The 27,226-nt window shown below is 39.6% G+C and overlaps 1 protein-coding gene across 17 annotated transcripts in view; it reads right to left on the bottom strand.

Annotated features, from left to right (window-relative positions):
• SATB1 (SATB homeobox 1) overlaps positions 1-27,226 on the bottom strand; it is a 127,477-nt gene that overhangs the window by 81,782 nt on the left and 18,469 nt on the right. For 4 of the 17 annotated variants that reach the window (XM_081164503.1, XM_081164516.1, XM_081164517.1 and 1 more), the window contains exons 1-5: positions 19,967-21,521; positions 17,192-17,427; positions 13,173-13,349; positions 12,477-12,603; positions 11,634-11,757 (exon numbers count right to left, since the gene is read on the bottom strand). In XM_081164503.1, the coding sequence (XP_081020629.1) occupies positions 11,634-11,757; positions 12,477-12,603; positions 13,173-13,349; positions 17,192-17,402 (639 nt within the window). In that variant the 5' untranslated portion in view covers positions 17,403-17,427; positions 19,967-21,521. Of the gene's footprint in view, positions 1-11,633; positions 11,758-12,476; positions 12,604-13,172; positions 13,350-17,191; positions 17,428-19,197; positions 19,242-19,966; positions 21,523-27,226 lie in introns of those variants that run through there. The other 13 variants (XM_081164519.1, XM_081164504.1, XM_081164505.1 and 10 more) reach the window with 8 other exon arrangements.

Below are 27,226 nucleotides of genomic sequence, written 5' to 3'. Positions count from 1 at the left end.
GACCTGAAATAATTTTTTCATATCCATTACTTTGGGTGAGAGCTACTACATGTTTAAGCCATTTCACAGGTTTATGGTTTACTCGGGCTAAAATTAGCTCTATTTGACGACACAGTAGCAACCCTTCAGGACAGCTGGGCCACAATGTTGTGAAAACACTGTCAAATATTATTTTAAAGTTCCCACATAAAATGAAAACAGAGGTTTACAAATTAAAAACAAACAGCAAATTAATGTACACAGCTTGCAGCACTAGTATATTTAACAGAAATTATTGTTGAAATAAGCTCTGTGCTTGTGTCTGCTGTATAGAACCTGAACCAAGACTCTCAAAGTTCTGCGCTCCCCCTGCAACTCTCTAGCATGTGTCTGTTCTGTATGTGTCAGGTACTACTACAACTCTTGCAAAAGCCACCTCACGGCTAGGCAGGTAAAACTGATTTTTTCATTATAGTGCAAGTGTGTGCAGACATATTACAGTGCTTCCACTAATTGCAATTGCTTTTTTCAACCCTCTAAGAAACTATATATAAAATAGTAAAGTTGTCATCTATGTAGCGCAGGTTTTTTTTTTTTAATCCAAATCAGAAAGTATCTTGTAACCAGTCTGTTGTTCATGTAGAAGAATATGCTTTCTCCTTCCATGGAAACATAGCTCAGATATATTTCTCGGTTCTTTTTCCTGAACAGAACAAACAGGGCAATAAGCAGAGTGAGCAAAATTATGTTTGGTACAAACTAATATCCGTAGGGGCTAAAATACTTTGCAATTGGTATGGGCATTATATAGTGTTGTAGTTCTCATATACAGGTACATGAACACAGTCATCGGGTCTTACTGCCGCTGAGCTTCCAGATTTTTAGGAACCATTTTGTATTCAAGTTTGCTGAAAGGAAATTTGACCTGGAAAGTATCAAAGGGAATATTATTTTTAGGGATATGTATTGGCTCTGTGTAATTTCCAGAATTAGGAGGTTAAACAGGGGGAGGGTCCCCATTTCCCCAAATTAGAATGCACTGTTAAAATGGCACATCAAGCTGGATCAGAGCCTCCCTATCCTGACTCACTTTGCTTAAAAAACACTGCATTTTTAATGTAAATTCTGTGTCTTTTTTAGAAAAACCAAACTAACTATGGAGGTTGTGGAGAGGCGAGAGGAAGATCCTTAATTTTGATTGACAGCTCTAGGTTTTAATGAGAGAATTATTTTTCCAGGAAACTCCAATCAGAGTGATTTGGGAGAAGGATGCTGAAATAAATATTAAACACTGTGCTTGCTTTTTACTTGAATCTATGCTCCCCCCCACCCCACCCTCCACCACCTATGCACGTCAGTGGTGATACCTCTCTCCTATAGGAAACAGGTACTATTGCAAAAAATCTGTTGCTCTTTTTGGGTGCTGGGAAAAGTCTGTCACCCCATCAACAACTATTGTGGTAAAAGGGTTGACATTTTTCCCCACTTCAGACTTTCCTGGGGATCCTCTGCCATTGCATTTAGCCACCCCAAAATAGTAAAGTCTGGGGGTGGAGAATGACTTGTAGGACAATGGCTGCATCTATCATTCTGAAATGTAGCAGGCTTCATCTCTTCAGAAATAGTGGCCATGCCTGCAACTTATATCCGTGTCTTGTAAAAAAATAAAATACCTTTTTTTTCTTTTGAAAACAAACTTTTAAAAGTGCCCTGCATTAAAACGCCTTGATGTGTCTGCCTTTAAGGTTTAATCTAAACTAGAGGGGCTCTTTTGCTTTCAAATTTCATCCACTTCTGTGAAAAAGAAAAAGAAAAGTTATAACCATTTTTGAATTCCCCATTAGAGTGAAATGGGTGGGAGGAAACAGAGCTTCATTTTTTAACAGATCTAATCTGATGAATTAGATCTGAATTGGAAAGGCACAGAGCAGTTCTGAAACAGATTGGGCTGCTTCCCAAAGCTACAGATGCAAGTTGAATCTTGTGACTGGTGCACACCTCTAATTATTTTACCCTTGTGAATATGGCATTATTAATGTTTCCTCACATAAAAATACTGAAAACGGCTTATCTAACAAGTCAGGAGAAAGTACCAGAACATTCCACAGGAGAACAAGCTAAAATGGCAATATGGAGGAGAATGGCAGTGTAAAAATTTTATGTGGTTTATTATTATAAGAATGGGGAATCCGTGGATGGGAACTAGGGACAACCTTAGGAAAGGTATTTTTTCTTTTGTTTCTTTATCTCTTTTTTTCTATATACGATTAAGGTATATATTTTAAGAGTTGCTGAATAAACTGAATTGAGCATAATAATGAACTAAGGGTTAAACCCACTACAAAGAAGTATATCAACAAATTATGGCTAAATAAATTAACAAATTATGGTTAAGACACTAAGGATAAAAACTTGTTTGAACAAACAATTGGAGCTGGAATACAAGAAGGGGAGGCGTGGGGAAGTCATGAAAAGAAGTTATTGAAAATGAGACCTAAAAGGTGGAACCTTTTTGGGTTTTTTTTTCTGTTTTGTTTTTTGTACCTTTTGAAACTTTAATAAAGATTATTAAAAAAAAAAAAAGAGAATGGAAGTGTCCCAAACATACACATCCATTCTTAAGAATTAGCAGCAGCATCAATAAAAAGTAGAAGACCAAGACAGAATTTTAAGGACACTATATTCTACTATTCTGGCCATGTGTATAAATTTATTGTAATCCTAATATTTTTTTAAACAAAAATGAATGAGGGGATAATTACTTTCAAGCGTGTCTGTAATCTAACTCCCGTGGTTAGTACTTCCATGCTTGCTCAGGGGTAAAAGAGGAGAGGGAGAATTAAAGGGTGGGATTGCAAAAGAGAGCAATTGGAAGGTCTTAATAAACCACATTTGTGTTGGTCTATTTTCTTACTATATTCCAGTGGGATACCCCTTTAGTTTCTTTCCCCATTACTATTCTCCACTCAGAACTTTGTTTTACTCTTGCCTGGCATTATTTTGACAAAACAGGCTTTCTGAGAACTCTGACAAAATAAACAAACAGATCTTGAGGTCTTTCTGAGAGTTCGCCAATAAATCCTGAAAACACAAAAACAGAGAAAATTTTCCTCACCACCACTATTTCCATTAGCCCAACGTTCCCAAAACATACCCTGGCAGACTGCAGAAAGAGGCAGGGAGCAATTCGGCAACAGCAAAGGAGTATTCTTTAAAGCCTAGAATACTCTATTGCTATACGTAAAATGCTCCCCGCGCCTCCCAGCTCTGTCCATTAAGCAGACAGGGACTGGGAACTTTGTTTTCCAGTCAGAAATGGATGCTGTAGCAGAGCAATGTAGAATTTTAAAGATGGGTCCTCTCTCATGTCAGCCCTCCTTGCTTGTGGCACCTCTTTTTGGCAAATACAAGAGAGTTTTGAGAATACAGAGTCATAAAAAAGCCCCAATTTTTAGAACTGGAAGATTTAGGCTAAGCTCATAGTAGTTTCTTGTTTCTGTTTCTCAATTTCAAATTTAGATAATATCACTATAAGCAATATTCTACCGCCTTTTACATGTGCCTGTGGGAATGGGGGGCATTGGTTTGTGTTTTGGTTTAATTGTTTACTTGTGTTTTATCTTTGTTTTTTATTCTGTGAACCTCCCTGGTATCTTTTGATGAGGGACAGTATATACATTAATCAATCAATCAATCAATCAATCAGGAAATGTGACTCAGAAAGAAACATCTCATCACACAAGCAGACATGCAAGCTAGGGTCCTTGATTTACATTGGCCCATCAATTTATACTTTGCAGGTGCCCCCTCCCTTTTTTTAACATAGGAATTTTTAGAAAACGACAACCTTCTTGTAAAATCTTCTATTCAAGGATAAAATTGCTTGGAATGATGGGGGGACAACGACCCTGAAACGTATAAACATCTGTAAAGGTGATATAAAAAGGCTGTGTTGTGCATAAAAATGCACTCTAATTTAATGATATCACAAGGCCATTCTAGAGCTTGAGGCAAGCGGTGTATATTGCTGCTCTTTGACACAATTTGATTTTGATAATGAAATAAAAACGCCTCCTTTAAAAGCTTTAAGGGATGTGAAATACCAGGCCTTAGACAACAGAATCGGCTACTACCTGTTCCAAACCCTCAAGCAAAAATTGCCTAATGGCCTGCTGATAGAGATGTCTATCTTGGGATATGGGGAGAGGCGGAGGCAAGGATTAGGGTTGTAGTACCTTGTCAATTTTTACAACAGTGGGGGAGAGAGGTTAGCTTTTAGAGCATTTTCCTATTATTATTAATTTTTTTTAGGATTCACTTATGCCAGAGTTCAAGCTGAAATCACAAATCTGGTTTTTACCATTATTACAACTGCTGAGGTATAGGATGACTGATGCTGTTGAAGCGTTGTGAACACATGTAGGTGTGCACACACAGCAACATGTGAACTCTTCAAGTTGAACATTATTTTATATGGGATGAAGTATAGCGGAAGGCCAATTATGTAATATGTAGAAGACGACTGAGGCAATCAGTACCTATATACCATAACCAGGAATAAATTTTGGTTTTGTGTTTTGGGTGACCTTTGGGCAAGATAGTCCTCTTCTTAAGTGGGCACACCTTTTCCTCAGCACTACTGCCCATTCCCTTGCCTTCTTCCTCTGGGATCAATCCACATGGGGAGAGGAAGAACGTAAGGCAAGTGGAGGATGCTCATCCACTTCTTCAGGTCTATTCAGGGCCGGCCCATGCATGAGGCAAGGTCCAGCGACCGCCTCAGGGGGTGGAATCCTCAGAGGCAGCAGAATGTATGCACGCTAAAGCATATATTGCCAACTGCTCATGCTGCTGTAGCAATGGTTGTGGCACGCTCCTTGGAGGCCAGATCTGCTGCCCCCTCAGTGTCAGCCCCCCTCCCATGCTGCGTCTATGCAGGAGACACTGCTGATCTCCTCCCACCTCCTAGCGGGGGCTGCCCTATTCTTGGGCTCTGCACCCATCCAGGGCTATTCAGAGTGGGCTTCTTTCAGAGTGGGAGCCAGTGTGGTGTAGTGGTTAAGAGCGGTAGGCTCGTACTCTGGTGAACCGGGTTCACTTCCCTGCTCCTCCACATGCAGCTGCTGGGTGACCTTGGGCCAGCCACACTTCTTTGAAGTCTCTCAGCCCCACTCACCTCACAGAGTGTTTGTTGTGGGGGAGGAAGGGAAAGGAGAATGTTAGCCGCTTTGAGACTCCTGAAGGGGAGTGATAAAGCAGGATATCAAATCCAAACTCTTCTTCTTTCCACTCCATGACAGCCTTTGATTCCCATTTCAACCATCAGTTAAGACTGATTTCATTCCCACGTCCACCCTCCCAATCCTAATATAGAACTTCACTCACCCCCTTGTTTCTGATGTAGATATTTATCTCTCCCCCCTCCCATTTCTGATGTAGATCTGTGCTCGCTCCTTCTTCCCTGGTGTGTGTGCCATTTTGTTGTTCTCCTCAGGTGCCCAAATGTCTCGGGCCAGCCCTGTTCCTCTGCCACTACTTCCATGCTCAGCAAAGCAGCTGCAGTCAGAAGAAAGAGCCTAGGACTTTGAGTCTCCAGGGAATTGACAGCAGGCCCCTTGCATGCTCTACGCATTGGCTGGGGCCCAGCACTACAGACCTGCTCTCCCCTCTCAATGCCTTCCCTGACACGCATACACTGGTCAGCTGCTGAACAGAGAGATTACTCTAAGTGGCTTCACTGGTGTATCCGCATTGTGCCAATCTCCCCACCCTTCGCTTCTCCTTCACACCCTGCTCAGTCTCATCCTAAAGGTAAAGGACCCCTGACAGTTAAGTCCAGCCGCGAACGACTCTGGGGTTGCAGCGTTCATCTAGCTTTACTGGCCGAGGGAGCTGGCGTTTGTCTGCAGACAGTTTTTCCGGGTCATGTGGTCAGCATGACTAAGCTGCTTCTGGCGAAACCAGAGCAGCACACGGAAACACTGTTTACCTTCCCACTTGAGTGGTACCTGTTTATCTACTTGCACTCTGACGTGCTTTCAAACCGCTAGGTTGGCAGTAGCTGGGACTGAGCAACGGGAGCTCACCCCGTCATGGGGATTCGAACCGCTGACCTTCTGATCGGCAAGCCCTAGGCTCAGTGGTTTAGATCACAGCGCCACCTGGGTCCCCTGTCCCATCCTGAGAGCTGCTTATGTTTAGTGGCAAATGCCCACCTTGCTTCTCAAGTATTTATGTTGATATAAGCATAATTCTTTACAACACAAAGCATTTCACAAAATTTAAGGCATTAGCAGGAATACCTGGCACTGGGAAAGAGGAAAGAAGTGGTTATAATTCAAACTGCTATCCCTGTCACCAAACTCAACACATCTCATTGGCGTCAAGGCAATTAACACTACCAAGACTTGTTCTTCCTATCTTGTGCAGACCTATGGAGCACAGTTTATACATTAACATGGCCCTACCTTGGAGAAGGAGAGTGTCAGCACCTTGTCCCCAACCCTTCTAAAGTTTGAATGCAAAATTAAGCATTCTTACAAAACTTTATATACAGATCCTGATTGTCTAGACCTTGATAATGAATTCTAATAATCCACCGTAAAGCACACATGCAGTCACTATGTTGCACTTTGTAACTTATCTTGCACTTCTTTATGCAAACAATATGTATGAGAACAACAGGGCAATATTACTCTCGATCAACCTGCTGTGGAGGTAAGAAGTTATTTTGCACAACTGCTGTATGCATACTTTCTAGTGGATAAACAACGGCATCTCTCACAACATTCTAGTACAGAGGGGACAAAAGGTAGAAAACGCCCAGTTCTAATATTGCAACTTTCTCCTTGCTCCCCGCCCTTAATTCAGACTAGACCAAATAAACATCAGCTTTAGTTTCCACTGTTTCATGCATGCACAGAAATAACAAATTAAAGCCCAGGCACTTGCTTCACAAACCACACACAATGATTATACCAAAATCAACTAAGAGTTTTGTGGTATCTCAGAGGCCAACACATTTATTATGCCATAAGCTTTTGTAGATTAAGAGTCCAGTTTATCAGATGCATGAAATGTAATCCTCAATTGGCAGGTATTTATTACACAGATGGGACGTGGATGGTGCTGTGGGTTAAACCACAGAGCCTAGGGCTTGCCGATCAGAAGGTTGGCGGTTCGAATCCCCGCAAAAGGGTGAGCTCCCATTGCCAACCTAGCAGCTCGAAAGCACGTCAAAGTGCAAGGAGATAAATAGGTACCACTCCGGCGGGAAGGTAAACAGCATTTCCATTCTGGTTTGCCAGAAGCGGCTTAGTCATGCTGGCCACATGACCCGGAAGCTCCCTCAGCCAGTAAAGTGAGATGAGCGCCACAACCCCAGAGTCGTCCATGACTGGATCTAATTGTCAGGGGTCTCTTTACCTTTATTACACAGGTGCATAAGTGTAAAAGTTGGAGTTAAACAGCAATGAAGTAGAAAAAGGATGCTCTGTGATAATTTGGTTCTTACTCTTTTTTTTTTGCATTTCATTGGCATTTGACTCCCAACTATTACCTTTCCCACTCTTTTATGTCCATGTGTATAAATACCTGCCAACTGAGGATTACATTTAATCCACAAAAGGTTGCGCCATAATAAATTTGTTAGTCTTTATGGTGCCACAAGACTCTTCTGTGTTTTTACTGCAGGGAGACCAACACAGCTATCCCTCTGGAAATGATTATAACTTCACTCCAAAATTATTGTTATAAAACAAACACATTTTAAATCTATTTTTGAAGCCAAACAGTTTATAGGAAAAAAGTAATCAAACTAGGGTTCTTCTCTATATATCTATATCTAAATAAGCTCAAATATTCTTTACAATGATTAGGATGAAATGCAAACTAAAAAAACCCTGGGGAGGAAAGCAAAGCAGAGCTGATGTGCCCCAAGGGCTATAAGTTAATTTTGCTTGGTGCAAGGAACCTTGATAAAATGGATCATCGGCTTTTATTTATTCATTCAAAAAGTCATTATGGCTGTTAGGAAAGTCTTAAGAACTTGACAGCCATATAAATACATGGAGCAAAACCCCAGAATCATACAAACTACAAAAAAAATTTTAAAATAATTATCGGGTTAATTAAGCTTGATTGGCAATGGCCATAATTCTTCATAGCTTCTGCTGCAAAGTTTGGATGGATCCAAACCCATCTCAGTCATAGATGGGGCCCTCTTTTCTCTCCTCATGGTGCTTGTGTCTGGGATAACCCAACAAGGTAATAACCTTCATTACAAAACTATTAATCCTTACCCCAAACAGATTGTCTCTTTTAGCTTTAACAAAACCAGCATCATGAACCATGCAAATCAAACTGAAATACAACATTTCCAATATATATATAGTTATATCCTGGTTTTGCCATATAAAACTTGGAAGATATAGACTGATCTAAATTATTTTAAAATATGTATTGTTTTCCAGATTCTTGATTTCAGTGCTCTCAAGTGCACTTACAGTAAAAATTATTTCTTTATATAATTGCAGCTTATACTGGGAGTGCTACATAAAGGTACAGATATAAGCAAATATAGCTTAGCATTCCATCATATCTACATTTGTGGACAAGCTGCAACTAGATTGCAATAACATACCAAAATATGTAAAATGCTGCCTCTTCAGATAACTGACTTGCACGTCTCCTGCCTTCACGTTATCAGATAGTGTTGTAAAGTGACTACATTTCTGTGCACTCTTCCAAGTAAATCTCAAGGAAAGAAAGTAAACTTACTTATGAGTAAACATGCATCACGTTGTGTTGCATATTCTCTAAAAATGAGCAGACAGTTTAAGAACAGTGCACAAAGGACACATATATGCATACAAGCAATATATATTCACAACATGCGTCCTATTCTTTCTCTGGAAACCTCCCTTTTTCACAGGATTCTCACACATTTTTCCATCCAGGTACTGAGCTGTATGTGACCTTAACTTCAACGTCTACACATGCATCCAGAAATCTAAGGAATGGTTGTGCACAGTTAAGTCTTGCAAATATACTGCTGCAATAGTTTCTAATTACTAAAGATAACAGTGATTGATTCCTCTATAAAAGCCACACTCTAGTGATCTCTCTGAAGCTTATATATCGTATTTTTCTGTTTATAAGACTAGGTTTTTTTCCTAAAAAATAATGTCAAAAATTGGGGGGTGTCTTATCCTCTGAGCCATCTCCCCCCATTTTCTTAAATCTGAGTCCCCCAAAATATACATGGGGGTGTCTTATAGACGGAAAAATACAGTACTTCCTAAATACCCATGTTCTGTCTAAATAAACTTATTCTAAAGGACTTTCAGAAAAGGAAGAAGATGGGTTGTATATAATGGTGCTCCTCTGCGGATGGAAAGCACTTTTGATTCAGTCAGTGGAAGGGGGGAGGGAAGGTGATTTTTCATGGATTTCCTTTCTCTCTCCCCCCCACAGCCCCCCCGATCTCTCCCAGAGAGTTGGGGGGACCCCTTGAAGCAGCATGAAAGGTGTTATAGGAAATAGGGGACACTGGCAAAAATCACTTTCCTTGGCGATTCACTGATGGAAACCTCTGCTGAATCAGAGAAGCTTCTGTCAACAGAGACACATGAGCTATATTTTAAAGATATAAAATGTCCATTTTAATTATAAATTATTTATATGAAATTGTTTTACTATAGGCAAGATAATTCTGAGTAACAAAATATCCAAGCTCAGGCAAGATTTATGTGGAAAGAAGACCCGTTCTTTCCAGTACGATTCACTTCCAAGTATGTATTTTTAAGGCTGATATCCTAAACACAATAAAAATCCAGCCACCCTACTGACCCAAATGTAATAAAACCTATAGATAAACCAACAATTTGGCTAGAAATAATCACGGAGCTAGAACAGAAACTAATAAAATCTGTAGCTCAGGAAATGATCAGCTTAATTCTTGCCCCTGCCACGGAATACGGAGGACACCTTTGGTTTCCTCAAACCAACAGATTTTAGCCTGTATCTACAATATTTAAAATAACAAGATTGTCTTGTGTTAAACAGTTGTTCGAAAGATTTCTGAGCTCACATACTTTATACATTCTGGAGCTAAGATCATTTCAAGCAGTTCAATGACGACTTGGGAGGCTTTGCATCATATAAATTAGCCATTCGTTACTATTTACAAGTTAAGCTTTAAATACCACAAAAGCCCTTTCTTAGCTAGTATGGGAGACAGTTCCCACTTGCATTGCCTGTAGGGTTGCCCAATGGTGCGTGAGACTATATTGTCTAATGCCTTCTACTCAGTGCTATTTTTCTAGAAAAAGAGGGGCCGGAACTCACTATGAACGCCTCCTTTGATCTCTTATAATGGCAATGGCGCTCAGCTGAGAGGTGCCTGGACTGAGTTCCAGTGAGTTCCAGCTGGGGTGTGTGTGAAAGCCCTGCTTCTACTCATGAGTCGATTGTTGAAACCTGAGTGTGAAGCCTCTTTTTCTATCTGACATCTCCACTGTTATTTGCTTCACTGTTCTGGGAAACCTGGCAAGCTGGTAGAAAAAAGTCTGGAGAAAAGCCTGATCAATTTCATGAGCAAATGAATCTAATTTTTAAAATTGGGTATGTGGTTTGTGTGTATGCCCGCACACACACACACACACACACCCTGTAGGCACAAGTAATAATAATATAATGAAATTTAGGTGAGTAAGTGTCAGTGAAATCGGCAACATTTTCCCTTCTTGGGTTGCACCAGAGAGCGAGTGGGTGGGGAATAGTGACTCAAATAGTCACTGGACACATGCCGCTGGTTACAGAAAAGAAAGGAGAAATCAGGTAATCTTGCTTGTCAACAGTGACCAAAGAGGTATTTCTAAACAAGGAAGAGAGGTTAAAATATGGAAATGAGCCATTCACATAATGGAATAACACTGGGCACTGAACTAAAAGGAAGCACTTCAAATAGAAAGCACCTGTTCACAGGTGGCACAAAAACGACACCACAGGAAAACTGAAATGCAATTGATGCGCATGCAGGAAGGCACATCTACAGTATTTTAACAATCTGATGCTAGCACTGCGTTTATTTCGTGAATGCACACCAACAGTGGGAAAGAGCTCAAAAGCACTTTTAAGTGGCATGTCTGGAATCTGTCTTGCTCATTATACTGTTATTATGTATTTGGATTTGTCCTAATAATTTTTTGTTTTTTCTTTTGTAGATGTTTAGAACACATCATACATTCACACAAAACACTGAAGTGACTCTTTATTTTAATAAATTAGCATACTGAACTAGTTTGGTTTGATATAACACAACATTCAAATTCAGCAGCAGGTGTGAGCAAGTTTAACTACTGCCACACACCCAATGTGCTCTATTAACACAAGTTACAATAATGCAGTTCAAATACCTGACATAAAAAAGCACCAAACTCCAGCTTTGTATTGATATTATTTCAGGATGTCTTTCACAGGATTAAACCTGAATAGTTGTTTAAAAATAAATCTACTACATTTTAAGATCTGATGAGGCAGTAATGCAAATTTGCGTTATTTTGGGCAAGAGATTCCAGCGGCAACAGTCTGTAGAACCTCAAATCAATGTTGCCTGTGGTGTTTTATTATTTATTGCATGTTATGCTAAGTACCTGTGAAAGGGGACATTCCTTGGCCAATGAACTCTGGTTCATATCCTTCAGTAAGTCCTTCAGAGCATTTCTTACTGTTGTGTGAGACCATTGTTCAGGAGGCAAGTCTTCTAGTTTAGGGCAACTATTTGAGACATAGATTAGAAAAAGGATTATTACAAGATTGCATTCTGCTGCAGAACATTCCTTTAAGACAGACAGATTTCATTTTGTGCATCAAGCAGATGCATCTGGAGATTGCTCTCAGTCTCCTGATTGTTCCGATTAGTTAATTACTTTATACAACACATCTGCTGTATTGATGCATGAATTATACATCAGCTGCATGTGGCGACTATTTTTTCATGTTACTTCTACCTTCCTGCTCTGATGCGCTTGGTAAAACAATTTAAGGTGTAATGCCTTCTCACGACTGATCATGAAAAGAATTAATATATTAGCTTCCCCCACTTTTAGTTTAGCGAAATTTAAAAAACCTCGACAGCAACAATAAGAGCGAACAAGTCATTCTTTTTTTTTTCAAAACGCACACAGATGGTGCTGTTCATGATATGCAAAAATATTTTTCTCTTAAGTAAACTTTATGTAAAATGCCTTCTTGTAATGCATCATTTAATTGACTAAAATGCAATATACTTTTAATGAGATACCAAAAGGAAAGCTATGAATCGCAGCTTTGTGAATATAAGGTTTCTACAATATTTTGGGGCGTGGGGTGGGTCCTGAAGAACTGCAGTAACAAAAGAATGCAGGTATTATTCTGAAGGGTGGCCTGCATTAACTCAGCAGGAACTGAATATTCACAATATATCAAATTCTAGACTGCCACCCTGCGTGACATACCTGTGCAACTGGATTTTCAGTGTGACCACGTGATAAACATCCTGCAGCATGTCAGCTACTGTAGCATCAGGGGCATCTGTCACATAGGAGAGAGGAACTGGGTTCCATTTCCCAACCTGGATTAGTCCTGCACCAGACAGAAAGATTACAGGAAAAGAGGTTTCAATCGTGGGGCTGGTAATTTTAAGAAAACAGGTAAAAGAATCCATGATTACGGGATTCTTTTATATCACGCAGTTATTTTTAAAATGCACAATCAATCAAGTATGTCCTCTCCTCTTACATTAACAGATGGGTGGATATTGAGCAAGTTACTATACTGAAAAACATGCATTTGTAAATTTCCCTGTAAGAAACAATAAGAGATGGCTCAGTACTGGGCGGCGGGGGAAGGTTAACTTTCTCAACTGTCCACCTGCTGAAATGTGTCTCTTCCTTATGGATCTTCAGTGGTATAGATTATTAAGGATTGTTACTCCACTGAAGGCATTTAAAAACAAAGCCATACTTCCAATGTTTCACACGAGCAAAATATATGCTAAGAAAAATGCAATGCAAAATTTGAAATATACATTTTACATGGCTGCTGATTATAAGCTCTAGCACGGCGTATCTGAAAATAAGGAATACCGTCCGCCCAGTCCCCCCACTAAAGGTAAATGAAGACTGTTTTGCAATTTATCAAGAAATGTTTACCTTTTGCTTGAGCAGCAGAGCTATGAGAATATCCAAGCGACAGCAATGCCATTTCAATCAGCTGGTTGAATAGCATGTCCTTCCTTACCAAAACAAATTCTGCATGCTCTTCTTTGCAATCATACTCAATGGAGTTTTCATAATGTTCCACTACACAGAAAACTGGAAGCATGGTTCCTGTAACACAACAATTTTAAGAAATCAAAATTTCCTTGTTACTTACATGTACTTTCTGAATGGGTTGTCAAAGAAATGCTATGCAGCTGAAATCCTACCCACAGATTCCTGCCAGATATAGGCTACATCACACGCATACATCTACAAAATGTTGTAACAGGTGTATGTACAGGTCTTGGTCTGCTCTAGAATTCAGTACCTCCTTATATAAACAGTGAGGTTGGCTGCAGAGAAATAATGTTGGTTGTCCTATCTGATTTGTTGTGAGCGTCTGCAATGTGACTACTTAAATACATACTCTGCAGAAGCCTTCAGAGCAAGCCATTGCAATGCCATCAACATAATTCTGTTTACAATAAAACTTCCCCAGTAGTGCCAAAAATACTGAATTACTAATTGTCACAAAATTTCACCTTTGTCTGGCTGTTCTTCAAATTTCACATTTACAAAACAGTGCAAAAAAAAACCCCTCCGAAACCCAAACCCAAACCCCACCCAATCTAATGCTAACTGTTTTTACTGTTTGGAAATAGGCAAGACACACTCAAGTTACATCCAACAAGATACACATTCTGGAAAGAAAAGAAAACATTCTGGAAAGAAAAAAAAAGAAACACACACACCTACACAATTCTAATTATGTCACATTTACTGTAACCCAAGTTACTGCCATTATATGTACTTTGAGCAGCTAACTAGTAAAAAAAAAAAAAATACTGTGCCATACATGTGTGCACATAATTAACTTCCCTTTTTCTTTTTAAATTAATTTCAAGGGACTATTTTTACATTGCTGTGGTCCCAATGTATCAAGATGAAGAAAAGGTTTATAAATCATACATCACATCTCTCATTGATCTCAATGAGATGACAGCATTGCCAGTGAAACAGGCTAGGCCTTTTTTAAACATCGGAATATTTGTGGCTCTTAAAATTTCGCTTTCATTTGAGCTAGATTTGGAGTAATAGCCCACTGTTCACGCAGCACCGTACAAGTATCACTCACTTGCTATAGGAAGGAGCTGTTCTTGCGAAATTACAACTGATGACTTAAATGAGAGGGAAGTTGCATGTAAATATAAACACCTACATCCCACTAAGCCAGAGGCAGAACTCTGGCTACCTACACTGATGCAGATCAGACCCCTTTACTGACAAGATCTGAAAGGGTTAAACAGCCGCTACACGGGAGATGTCTCATGGCATAGTGCCAGGAGGGCATAATCTTTAGCATAAATGATGGCAAAGGTTACTTTAGCAGGGCGCCCAGGATCGCCAATTAGTCCTCCAACGTTAATGCCTCTGTAAGCACTGCCCTATCTACATTTACAGAAGTCATCCAATCCTGGAAAAGGTATATAACGCATACTGCACTTGTAAAAGTGATTTATCGAAGACATTGAGGTAACTTGAACTATAGAATCTCTTTGTTCATTTTGTTCTCTTACACATACAGTAGCAGATTACAGTGAAAGGCTCCATTTGAATTACCTCTGCACTGAGCAGTTCACCACCAGAGAAATCAGTTTGGCAAATAAATCCTTTCAGGGTTGCTCCGAGAGATGTACAAACTTCTCTTGGTTTGCTGAATAGGTTCAGCACAGACCACAAACCTAAACATTTGCCAATAATTTGCATCTTATAGCAAGACGCTTCAGGAAGTTGTGTTTGGTGTTTTTTTTTAAAAAAAGACTAGAGCATGAATATCATAATGTAAATTGCTGGTTTCTTTCTTGGTTCACTTGTCAGAGCTTGGATAAAATCTGCTTCACAATATGCTTTGACCCATCACTACCCAAACACACAAAGCATGGGAGTAGGGGACTGGATGGACTGGATGGGATTGGAACGACTATTAAAAGCCTAACTGCAGAATCTGCACAGATTTTCGCATGCTTTAGAAATACAGTATCAACTTGTGCTTACTCTATGCTTCCCTCCTACTGACCGCAAAGTAAGAAAATTACGTTATTTGGGGGGGGGGGGAGTAGACAGCCTCCCAACTAAAGCACCCTGGATTTACCCCCAACGGTGCTAAATACAGATTTATTGTGGTATTTTGTATTATAATGGGAAAGTCAGTGTTGTTATTGTGTGAAAGGCCTGCAAGCTCCAGCACTTAAAACACAAACGCCCTTCTCAAAGAAGCAGCGCCTCTTCTTGACTACTCTTTTGATACCCCCCTGTAGCTACCAAAAGGTATCATCTGACTACAGATGTTAAATCTCAACAACCTGTCACAAGTGCCCTTCTATTAAATGTGAAAAATGCTAGACAGGAGACCACAATCTCAGCTAGCTGATCACTCTTGCAAGCACTTGGCAAGATCTCCAAGTGCAGCAACTTTATAACCTTCTAGTATTAAAGGGGAAAGCACTGGTCAGTGCTCAATGCTAAAAATACAGCATGATTTAAACCTGAAGGCAGTGTTAGAGGTTTTGCCGAAGGTTTATGAGTCTATGTAAACAGCACGTCTGCCATAAGAAGCAGAGAAGTCTGTAGAATCCTTGTCTAAAACTGTCCTGGCATTAAAGTTTGCTGTGCAAATATCACATAATACCAGAGACAGCTGAAATCTCCTATTTAGGAATTTATGGAACTTATATGTTTGCAGGCGTCAGAAAGTCTTTTTTATATAGCCCCAGTGCTTCACAGCATAATATTAATGCACTCTGTTTAAAAAGCAGCAATAAATTATATTTTTAATGCCTTACCCTGGCTTTCTTAAGATGCATACATTCTTGGCAAACAATCAATAAATAGGGTAATCATGAGCAGAGGCCAAAGAATTTGCTGAAGTGCTGTTTTTCCATTTTTAATAGATACAGATCTAACAATACGGACTGCTGTGTCTGTTCATTCCAAGATCAATATATTCTTTGTTTTCGCCAATCCAAGGAAAAAATAAATGATTGTATGATAAATGTTATGCATCAGAATGAAATGCCATTGCCTTCTAACTCTCTGTGTTTAAGTGTCTTGGTTAAATTTTGTATTTTGCTTAGTAAATGCAAGAAGAAATCTGAATTATAAACTAGTAGCAATTATACTGAGAAAAGGAGTGCTAAAACAAAAGCCAAATTATATACAGTACATTTAGATATAAATTAACATGACTGTTGTGTATGATCCACAAAAATCATGTATACTATTAATTCTACTTTAAAATATTCATAATACAAGACATAACGCAGACACACACATACCACAATCAGTCACCGGCTCTAAAAGTGTCTCTTTCTTGTGAGAACGTCTAATTACAGCAAACCAGTCATTGAACAATATGACACCCAAGTTGTTCATTGCTCAGTAATGAATTGTACTTAAGGAAACAAAGTGCGAAAAATGGTCATCATAAAGGAGTTTTCCACTGAACACCAAAAACGCTTTGCATCACTTTCTTGAAGCCAACTAGCAAATGCAGTCAACCTTCCAATTTTGGACTCTTGTCAAGAGTAGAAGGAGAAATCTGGCTTTTCAAGAACCTATTATTAATTCACAAGCTATAAAAGTGTTTTGCTCAATGCCCCACACAGAACGAGCTTATTACAAGAGTTATCTTTGACTGGTAGCAGTAGTACTAGGTTCTCAACAAGATGGGTAATCTGAAGGTAAGGAGTCTTTTCCCCCCTATTAAAAAGGACTCCACCCATAAAAATGCTCCACCCAATAATACAGTTCAACATTCCAAATGCCAGGATGAGATACACGTAGTACAGAAAGGTAGTACTGAAATACAAATTATTTTTTAAAAAAATCTTGGAAATTTGTTTCTTCTAAAAGACACTATATTGGTTTTTTTTAAAAAAAAAGATGTTCCATATTCAGAATTATCGTGTTACCTTTTCTAGCATGTGTTTTCATCAGATGTCCAGAGTGTTTTAAAGGCACTCCTTGCATTTTAGTTCCTGTACTTCCAAGTCTTCCTCTTCCTAACGGGCTCCCATTCTGCTCCAAGCGGGCAATTTTGGCTGGTGGACCCTTCGGATCGCTTACATTGTTAGACATTTCTGAATGTTCTTTCCCCTGAGTTGTCTCGTTCAAATGATCCATACTCAGTCCCGCCTCTAAAGATCACCTGCCATGATTTAAAAAAATATATATGTGTTGTATACGCGTGCGTAGTTTTATGTAGGCAGCTTTACACATGTACATGATACATCTGTATAGCATGTTCACATAATATTAAATATGTATCTTAAGGAAAAATACACTCTCAGGAAATTTGCTTCATTGTCAAATTATCTCAAAATCTTACGAATTTCTAAGCCTACTAAATACATTAACTGATTTACAGTATATACAGGATTTTTATCTTAAGAATTCAAGAGTGAGAATAGTAGGTGTGACTGATTAAGTAGCATTCACACAGTAATATACCCACTGCTATAGGTCTCTCAGGTGTATGTTGTAGGGTTATGCTTTTGCACCAAATTTCTTACTTTATCAAAATATTTCTGTTTAAAAAAGAGAGGTCGTATATTGTTTTCTCCTTAGGAATAAAGAGGATAAGACTTTCAGCTAGGCATGCAACAGATCAAACTAGTAATATGATACATCCATACATATCTTTTAATATATAAAAATACCCAGGTTCCCATTGCTCAACAGTCTCTGGGAATTTCTTTTATGTAGCTTAACTTTTTAAACTTAGGAATTAGGTTGATCAACAACAAATAAAAAGATGTAGGTATGTGTTTTCCATATTCAACAGCAGAGTTAAGAAATGCTAGGGCAACTATCACATCTTATAAAAGTCACGTGGAAAAAGCATGTCTCTTTGGACAATCAGAACTTTTTGGGGAAATCATATTACAAACCTTTCAACACTTAAAGAAATCCCTGATACATTCTGGATAAATATTAGAACACTGACAAGAGATGTGAAATGAAATAACAAAACTACATACAACTTACGATATATTCAATACTGAAACAGACACCACTGCTTTTGAAATTTTAATTCAGTTCACCATGATTGCTAATTCATTTTTAAATCGTCATGTTCAATGATACACAGTAAAAGTTACAGATAAGTACTGTTAATACTGACATGTCACAGAGAGAGGGAAAGAAGCTGTTGACTCCTTTGAAAATGTGTGAAAGGTTTCGATGGTACTTTCCTTCTGTATGAATACTTACTTTAAAATATGGTCTCTGCCACCTTTCCTAATTAAGGTTTATCTACAATGCCTGCTTTATTATATATATATATATCCAGTATGATCTCTAAGAACAGGTGACCAGTCATTTATGAAACAGTACTTACACCACTGAGCATAAACACTCAAACATGGGGGCAGGGAAGGTAGAATTAAATAGGAAGAAATAGACTTGTGAATACAGAATGCAGAATAAATCAATTACACTTCTCCAGTTCTGACGAAATCTTCATTTTGGTGACGATGCTGTATATCCCTATTGTAATTTGTTTCTTGTTTAATCATACACTGCTTTGTCTTGCATGAACACTGTGTTTATCTGAAGGTTTAGATGCAACCTTAAGAATGCCAGCTGAATAACTATAAAGTTTAGAATATAATGGTTATTTATCCTTACACTCTAGGGTGACATGCTGAGAACCAAAGGTTTACCGTTGATTGTGGTCCCATCTGTTTTTGGTTATGAGTCTCATTAACAATAAATATGCCTACTTTAATCACTTTTTTTAATCAAGATTATTCTTTTTCATTACATTAACTGCTATTTAACCCAAAACTGCACATCTAAATTACCAACATCTATAGCATTTGGTAGTGCTTCACCAGAACACTTTGTCTGAGATTCTAGTTTTTCTCTTGTACTCAAACAGGCAAGTCCCTGTCACTCTCTAAAAACTAACACTCACCTGCTAGAAAGAATAGCCATCACAAGCCAGCTCACCATTACCTCCTGCCCAACCAACAAAAGTGATAAGATTGCCATTCATTTAATGTATATTGCTTAAACACATGGAGCAGGTCGTTTTAAATTGGACTTCGAAGACCCTCCCACTATGAATCCTTTTAGCTCAGCCACCTTGCAAAAAGATTTGTGTCGCAAAGCAAGATTGTGTGCACATAAAACACCTAATTTACTAATTTTGAACTCTATGCTAAAGTTCATCAAAACCTCCACCTGAAATAGTAATGAGCAACTGTCAACATGGTTTGCCTATAACAACTCTGAAGATGACAGGGCCAAAAGCTTCTTCCTGTTTCACCTTCAAGCATTTGTTCTATGCACAAGTTTCCAGCACAAACATTAGTTTCAAGGTACAATTTCCTAAGTGCCCTACTAACATAGCAATATGACATTCTAAGCATTTTTCTTCTAAAAAAATGGAACTCAGCTGTCAGAGCCATCCTTCCTCTAGGAGAATGGAGTATTGTATTATACCTTCAACACTTTGAGAGTTAGCCCCCTCCCCTTTCTTCTCTTTCCCCTCCTCCTCTCTCTAGATAAAACCCCTTAATCACATTTAAGAGAGGCTCTGTTCTTATCCATTCCATATGGCTGTCATAATCCAGGCCAAGCTTTCACTGTGACCTTTTAAAGAGACAAAGAAGCAAAACACTATCTAGAAACAGGAACACTGCAGTTTTGAGCGAAATTTTATAAAAAGACCTGAAACTCACCACTTCAAAACTTGACAGCATATAAATAATGGAAACAAAGGAGATTTCCTTTGCACACCGATCTCTTGAAGAGGAGGAAGAAGCTCAAGTCTGATGTTTTCTAAGTCCTTTTTTAATCAAAAGAAATTAAGGAAACCTGGAGGATACCTCCCTCCCAAAATTCTATTTTTCTGGGGAAGGGGAAACACATAAGCAAAGCATCACAGCCATGGGAGGGGGAGGCAAGAAGCGGGGGGGGGGGGAAGGGCAGAGATTCCAATTAATGTACTGAGAATCGTAGTCTCTCCAATAACGGGGAATGAAAAAGTCTAAAAAATTAACCAGACAAGTGTAATGCTCACAATAATAAAAGTTTCTATTAAAGGAAAAGTAAAACTGAGATAAGTGGTAACCTGTCTAACTCTGCTTTCAAAAAAGTGTAAATCAGAGAATGAAGATGGGGAGGAAATGAAACAGCTCTTCTGCCTAATATTTCCGAAAACAGAAAATGTATTGATCTTGTCCCTTACAATTATTTTCTAATAAGACACAGGCACACAAAAAATAGAAGCTAAAGACATCCCTTCCCCCTTCCCCCCAAAAAACTAATCCAAAAACTTTCTGCATAAACCCTCCATAGAAAAAGAAACATAGCAAAAAACGTAAAAAGGATATTAGAAAAGTTCCAGTAAAGGCACTAAAATTCAGTTTCACTATTGTCCTTGCTGTTCGGGGGTTTTTTTATAATCATCAACATAATAATGCAGAATGCTTCTCCTTCCTCATTAACCCAGAGAGATTGCGTTTGGGGAGGGAGGGAGGGAGGGGGAGCGGAAGGAAACAGTCACCACCAAAAGTAAAAAAAAATATAAAAAAAATCACTTCACTTCGGAGAATTAAAAAAATAAAATAAAAAAATAAATCTACTTCCGAAGACTTAGGGAGAAACGAAAGCTGGGGATAGAAGATGAGAGGAGGGTGCAAGAAGGGAAAATCAGGTTACCCCAAATAGTAATAACAAAATAAATCCTGTGAGCTTTCAAAATTCTTGTTGTCCCTCGGCTGGCTATTATGGTTATTTAGGCCGGTTTGGTGGTTGTTGCTGGATGTTACAGGGTGGTGTGTCTGCGTGTTTGCGTGTGTGTGTGTGAGTGTGTGTCCCCCGGACGTTCGTTGCTTGCTTGCTTGCTTGCTCGCTCTCCCTCTCGCTCGCTCGCGCTCTCCCTCTCTCTCTCTCTGTCCCCATTAAATTATTAGTTGACTCATCACTCCTCCTCCTGCTCCTGCTGCTGCCGCCGCTGCCGCCGTCCCTTCTCCTGCTCCTTCCTCTATTGCTTTCTGCTCCTGCTGCCGCCGCCGCCGCTTCTTCCTCCTTCTCCTCCTCCTCATTTTAATACAAAATAACACCGAGGGCCACCGGCTCCCCCCCCCCTTTGCTTTTTTAAAAAATATGTATACAGCCCAAGACAGGAGGAGGACGTAGCCTCCCTGCTGCTGCCTGGAGCTCTTCCCCGGCGGCCCCGGATCATCCGACGCGTCCTGGGAGGGAGAGAGAGACACAGAGACAAGCAGGAGGAGGAGGAGGTGGCGGCGGCGGCGGTGGAGTAAACTGGGGCGGGAGGGGGGGGTGGAAGGGAGAAAGGACATCTAGAAGGGGAATTGGATTAAAAAAGGGGGCTGGAGGGTTAAGGCTGAAGGGGGAGGGGGTTAAAAGTGAGGGGGGGGAGAGAGAAAGAGAGAGAGAGGCAAAGGGAGGGGAAAAGAGAAAGCCGAGGGGTGTGCGATTTCCGGCACAGGGCGCGCAAGAATTTGTAATCAGCTTGATTAGTGTGAGGCGGCTGTGCATTTATTACACACAATACCCAGAATAACAGGGAGCAATGCGAAAACTGGGAGAGGGGAAGAGATGCCGCCGGCAGCTGCACGAGGCGAAAACGATTAGGGAGTGCGGAACGGGCTGGCGAGAGGGACAGGCCAAAAACAGCGGCGGCGGCGGCAGAAGCGGAGGCCACCTTCCTTGCGCAACGAGAGAGGGCGCGCAGGGGTTGGAGAGTCTGTGGAGAGGGGAAGAGGAATCAAGGAACCGGGGAAGGGAAAGCAAGGAACAGCAGGCGCTACTAGAGTCTTGCAACCGTGCGATAAACACACACACTCGCCTTCCCAACATCAGCCCGGTAGCAGCCATAACCTAAGCAGGAGAGGGCAAGGGCGCACGCACGCCCATCGGGTGCCAAAGGCGAAGGGAGGCAACTCCGGTAGCGCACTCAACAGACTTGGAAACAAAGTAGGAATCGGAAGAACGCGGGCATCTGTGCGGGCAGCGAGATCGCCGGGGACCGGGGGGGGGGGGAGAGGGAGAGCAGGTGCCTGCGAGGCATGGAAGCATATGGCTGGCAGTCATGGTTCCATAGCGAGGGAGGCAGGATGTAGTGCGCCTGTGTACTCTTGTTTGGGGGCGGGGGGGGGAACCTTAGAGGTGAAAGTTCTCCTTTCGAAAAGTTGGCAGGGTATCAGCAGATCTCCAGTCTACATGCCAGTTCAGGTGACCCGGCTCCAAGCAAATATTACATTTGGGCAGGCAACGTTGCCTGTTGTAAACACGGATACGTGTGCACTGCGTTGTATTTCCATGGAAGTAGTTCTGCACAAAGAACAGGTTGCATTGAAGATGCTTTTCTTGGGAGCGTGCCACTAACAAGCAGAATAATTCGGATCTCTAGGGCTGGGGTCTACAAGCCTAGCAAAAGCCAGATTGCGCCCATTTGTAGGGGGACCTTAGCAACATATCAAAAGGTAACAATTGGCAGTCATTCAATGGAGTCATTCCATATTGAGACTCCAGTGTACTTCTGTGTCTGGTATTGTAAATAGTGATACTGTCCATAGTTAAGGTGACAGGTATCTTACATGAAGTGTCTTGCAGACTGTAAGTGCAAGAAACCTAGTAATAAAAATGGATTAACCAAGAGAACTTTCAGGCTTAAACCTAAGCATGTTTATTTGGATGTAAATCATGTTGGCTACAATAGGTTAAGTTGACATTTGAAGTCTTTTTCTATTAAATGGGGGAAATGGACAGGGTACCATGACACAGGAGTTATGATCTGACAGTGTAAGGAACTTCATATACTTCAATTTTTGTTTTGCACTGAGGGAGGGGTGAAAGTGAAGGCAGAGGAGCATTAAAACAACTCCTTAAAGGTGAAAGAATATTACAAGAATAGGACCCTTGTCACCCTGTCCCAGTGCTGCATTCATCCAACAGAGAGAAGGACTGAATGCTGCCGTTTGGGATGAAAAGTTGGAAATGAACAATAGTACAAAGACAGTATGAAACTGGGGAGACATAGTCATCTTTAATAACCTAGAAAAAATGTCTAATGCTGTTTATCTTTGTTCACGTGAATAAATTCACAACAATAATGAACAGTCAAATACATGAAAATGTGGTACTGAACACTTTCCAAGTTAGAAAAGCTATTGGTCGCTGGTTGAAATGGAATTTAGTATACCTTCCGCATTGGTGGAAGGAAGACCAGTACTTAGGGACAGAAAAGTACAGAAGGTGGTAAATTATTTATTTGCCACTATAATAATTATAATTATGAGCACTATAATGCACATGCTGTACCAGCTAGAGAAGGAAGAAGACCACACCGGCAGATAGGAAGAAACAGTCTGCAAACAATCCAAGGGGATAGATGCTTATATACTGATAATGATAGGGGGTGGGGTGGAATACAAGTTCACAAACATGCTGGCTGTGATCCAGAGACCAGTTAAGCCAGACAACTTGAAATACAAGATACTTTCATCTTACTCCTTCATTCTTTAACCCAAGTACAGCAACATAATTGGCTTCTGGATCAGACTAATTATTAATTGATGTGTATGACTGGCAGAATCTTTACTTGTGTTACCTCAAATGCAAATGTATTTTTTAAAAACAAGAAATGAGGGTGCTGTCATATAAACTTAAGGAGTTTTCCTAAATAAGCAACAGGAAGATGATTCTTTCATAACATGCACAATGAAAAATGCAGCATTATGAACTTTGAACACAGAAAGAGTACAAATTAGTAAATGCTCAGAAAAAACAAGTGTATTAAACGCACACACACCTTACTATAACACCAGAACAAAGCATCAAAGTTACATAAAGAAATATAGGCTGACGTCTACTGAAGTAAATACAAATACCAAAGAGTGTGTGCAGAAAATGGTAATGGGGTGAAATGTATAAAATATTTATAACAGCCAGCAATGCACAGAATAGATTATTGTGTTAGAAATAAAGAGCATGAGGCCTGAAACATAACAGTGTTATACAACAGAGTTATTTCAAGGAGTGCAGCTGAAGGTGGAATAATTTAACATTCAGTGTGTCTGTGGGCTTGGCCAGAGACACACAATATTTATTGCTGGTGACTTCACACATGCATCTTTATCACTCAGTATCCCCAACACATGCAAGTGATTACCTGCATGTGTAAAACACCCACCACGGATCAAGCAATTGCATGCTTTTGCATCCCTTTGCATTATTTCAAGAACTGTTATTACGTTGCAGTTCAGCTAATGACTATCCAGTGATGAGCTGTGTATGAGATCATCCAGGTAGACCCTTCTCAATGTTTCTCCACTGGCAGCAGTTAATTTGGTGAGGACATTTAATGGGCCTTCTTTGTGTGTGGTGCCACCATAGCCCTGGAATTCCTTTCCCCCTGAAATTCACCTACCACTCACTTGGTTGACCTTCAGGTATCAGGTGAAAGTTTGGCTGTTTGTTCAGTTCTTTAGACAATAAAGTTGCAGGTTTGATGCCCTTGCTCCAGTCCTATGTATGTATTTATATTTGTTTTAATTGAAATGGCCGATTTATTCATCTTCTTGTACAACATCTAGAGAGATTTGGATGCAAGGCTGTATACTGGGAATTAATATAGATAAAATAAATATGCATGAATGTGAATCAGCCCCAAGCTTGTAGTCTTTAAGCCAATTCATCCAATACAGTCTCGTGGACACCAGTGACACTACTCCAGAATAACTTTGCTCTTAGTTTGCCTTCTCTTTCTACTTGCATTAGCTTTAAGAGTTAAGACAATTACTTCACTGAAGTTTGAGTACAGGCCACAAGCTAGTTAAGACAATATCTGTGCATTTAAGACTTTTTAGTTCCGATACCACGAATAAATAGGTGGCTCACAAACCACTTGGTTCAGAACAGTCCCAAAGGCTTAAAATTAGATTTTAGGTACCGTATACTGTTTCATGTGGGAGAGGGGGAAAAGGGAAGTCCTATCGCACCAGCAAAAGTCCATTCTACTGGAAGACAGCCACAATTGGATATCACCCTCATATCACCCTCTTACAATGTAATCAGCAAGCTATTTAACATTCTGAACCTGTATTTATACTTGTTTATACTGATTTTAGTCCAAGTACACAACTTTAAGTGATTTCTCAGTCAACTCTAAAACAAAGTTCACATTCTAAAATAGGTGACCAGTCAGACTTTTTGTGTCCTTTGCATTCATTAATCTGAATTCTGAATAGGATTTCAACCATGGAAGCATATGTCAAGCACATCCAGTCCTTTACAAAGTATCCAGATTGTGGTTGGATACAGTTAAAATCTTTTGACAATAAACGATCAAATCACCAAATCATAATGAAAGGGATTCATTGTTGTTTTGAATCGTCATACAACAATTTAGGTATCTTTCCTGGAATATCATGGTTAAGGATAAATTAAGAGAGTACAAATAAAAAAATTCCTTCCTGTAGCACCTTAAAGACCAACTTTATACCAATAACTAACTTAGTTGGTCTTTAAGGTGCTACAGGAAGGAATTTTTTTATTTTGACTATGGCAGACCAACACGGCTACCTATCTGTAATTAAGAGAGTACAGTACTGTGATAAAGTAATGAACCTGAAACAAAAAATTATGTAGTACCTAGCATGGTGATAAACAGATATCAATCAAAAGCAATCAATATTAGTGTTCTAAAAATGCATATACCTCCATATCACAAATTGCTTCTCTGTAATGGGCTAAAACTTGGAATGCAAACATACTGAATGGTATGGAAATGTAGACATAGGAATTCTAAATGAGAATCTATGGGTTATATCTAAGTAGACACCGTGAAATTAATGGGCCTAAATCTGAGGAACTGAGGCAGATAGTGGTGATGAAAGATGAAATTCCAGGCCTAATAGATAAAATAAAAACCAACAAATCGCCAGATCCAGATGGAATCCACCCGAGAGCTCTCAAAGAACTGAAATGTGAAATTGCTGGTGTTCTGACAAAAACATATAGCTTGTCCCTCAGATCAGCTTTCATACCTAAGGACTGGAAAGTAGCCAATATAATATCAATTTCTAAAAGGGATTAGAAGCGGGGTGGGGGGAGGACCCTGGAAACTGCAGTCCGGTTACCTTAATGACTGCCCTAGGAAAACTGGAAAATATTGTTAAAGATAAAATAACTAAGCATGTAGAACAAGCCTCACTGAAGACTCAGCATGGCTTCTACAAGGACAAATATTTTCTCATGGACCTTTTATAATTTTTCTTAAGAGTGTCAACAAGCATATAGAAAGAGGTGATCTGGTTTAAAAAGTTTAGTAATCATGGAATAAAAGAAGAGGTCCTCTTGTGGATCGGGAATTGGATCAGTATTAGGAACCTGCCACAACATAGATCAAAGCTCTCTACAGATCCCACCCTGCAAATGTTCGCTGAAAATTTTTTGGATGGTGCTACAAGAGGTACCCACTGTATTACTACTATTAGGCTATATTCTGAAAAATATTAATCAAAATTAACACCATGACTTGATCCATCTCATGCTGGTGGCAATAAATATTTGTTTAGCCAAATTAAGTGGGAAACACAATATTCTGGCAATTAAAGACTGGTTGAGTAAGTTTTGGGACGTGGCTATTACAGGAAAATGTCTATCTTAAATCAAGGGTGCACGTACTCATTAACTGTACAAATTTCAGAATAAATGGCGTGTGTTTATATTTTAAAGAGGCTATGGACAGATGGCTTAGAAAACATTGGTGTACACGTGGAATAATATTTTGCTATGGTATAATGGAATGGGGTGTTACTTTATATAAAATATTAATTTTATTAACTAAATGAAACTAATGGATGGGGGGAATAGTTCGTCTTGTATACTATTTGTAAGCAGTCATTGCATTGTGTTTCTTTGTAGCCTATCACTAAGCTGTTCCTGCACCTGCTAGTTTCTTTATCTCT

The sequence above is a fragment of the Podarcis bocagei genome (genome assembly GCF_964188305.1).
Source record: "Podarcis bocagei genome assembly, chromosome: 12".
Lineage (NCBI taxonomy): Eukaryota > Metazoa > Chordata > Lepidosauria > Squamata > Lacertidae > Podarcis > Podarcis bocagei.
Note: the sequence above shows the minus strand (reverse complement) of the source record. Positions and strands in the feature narration are given on the sequence as shown.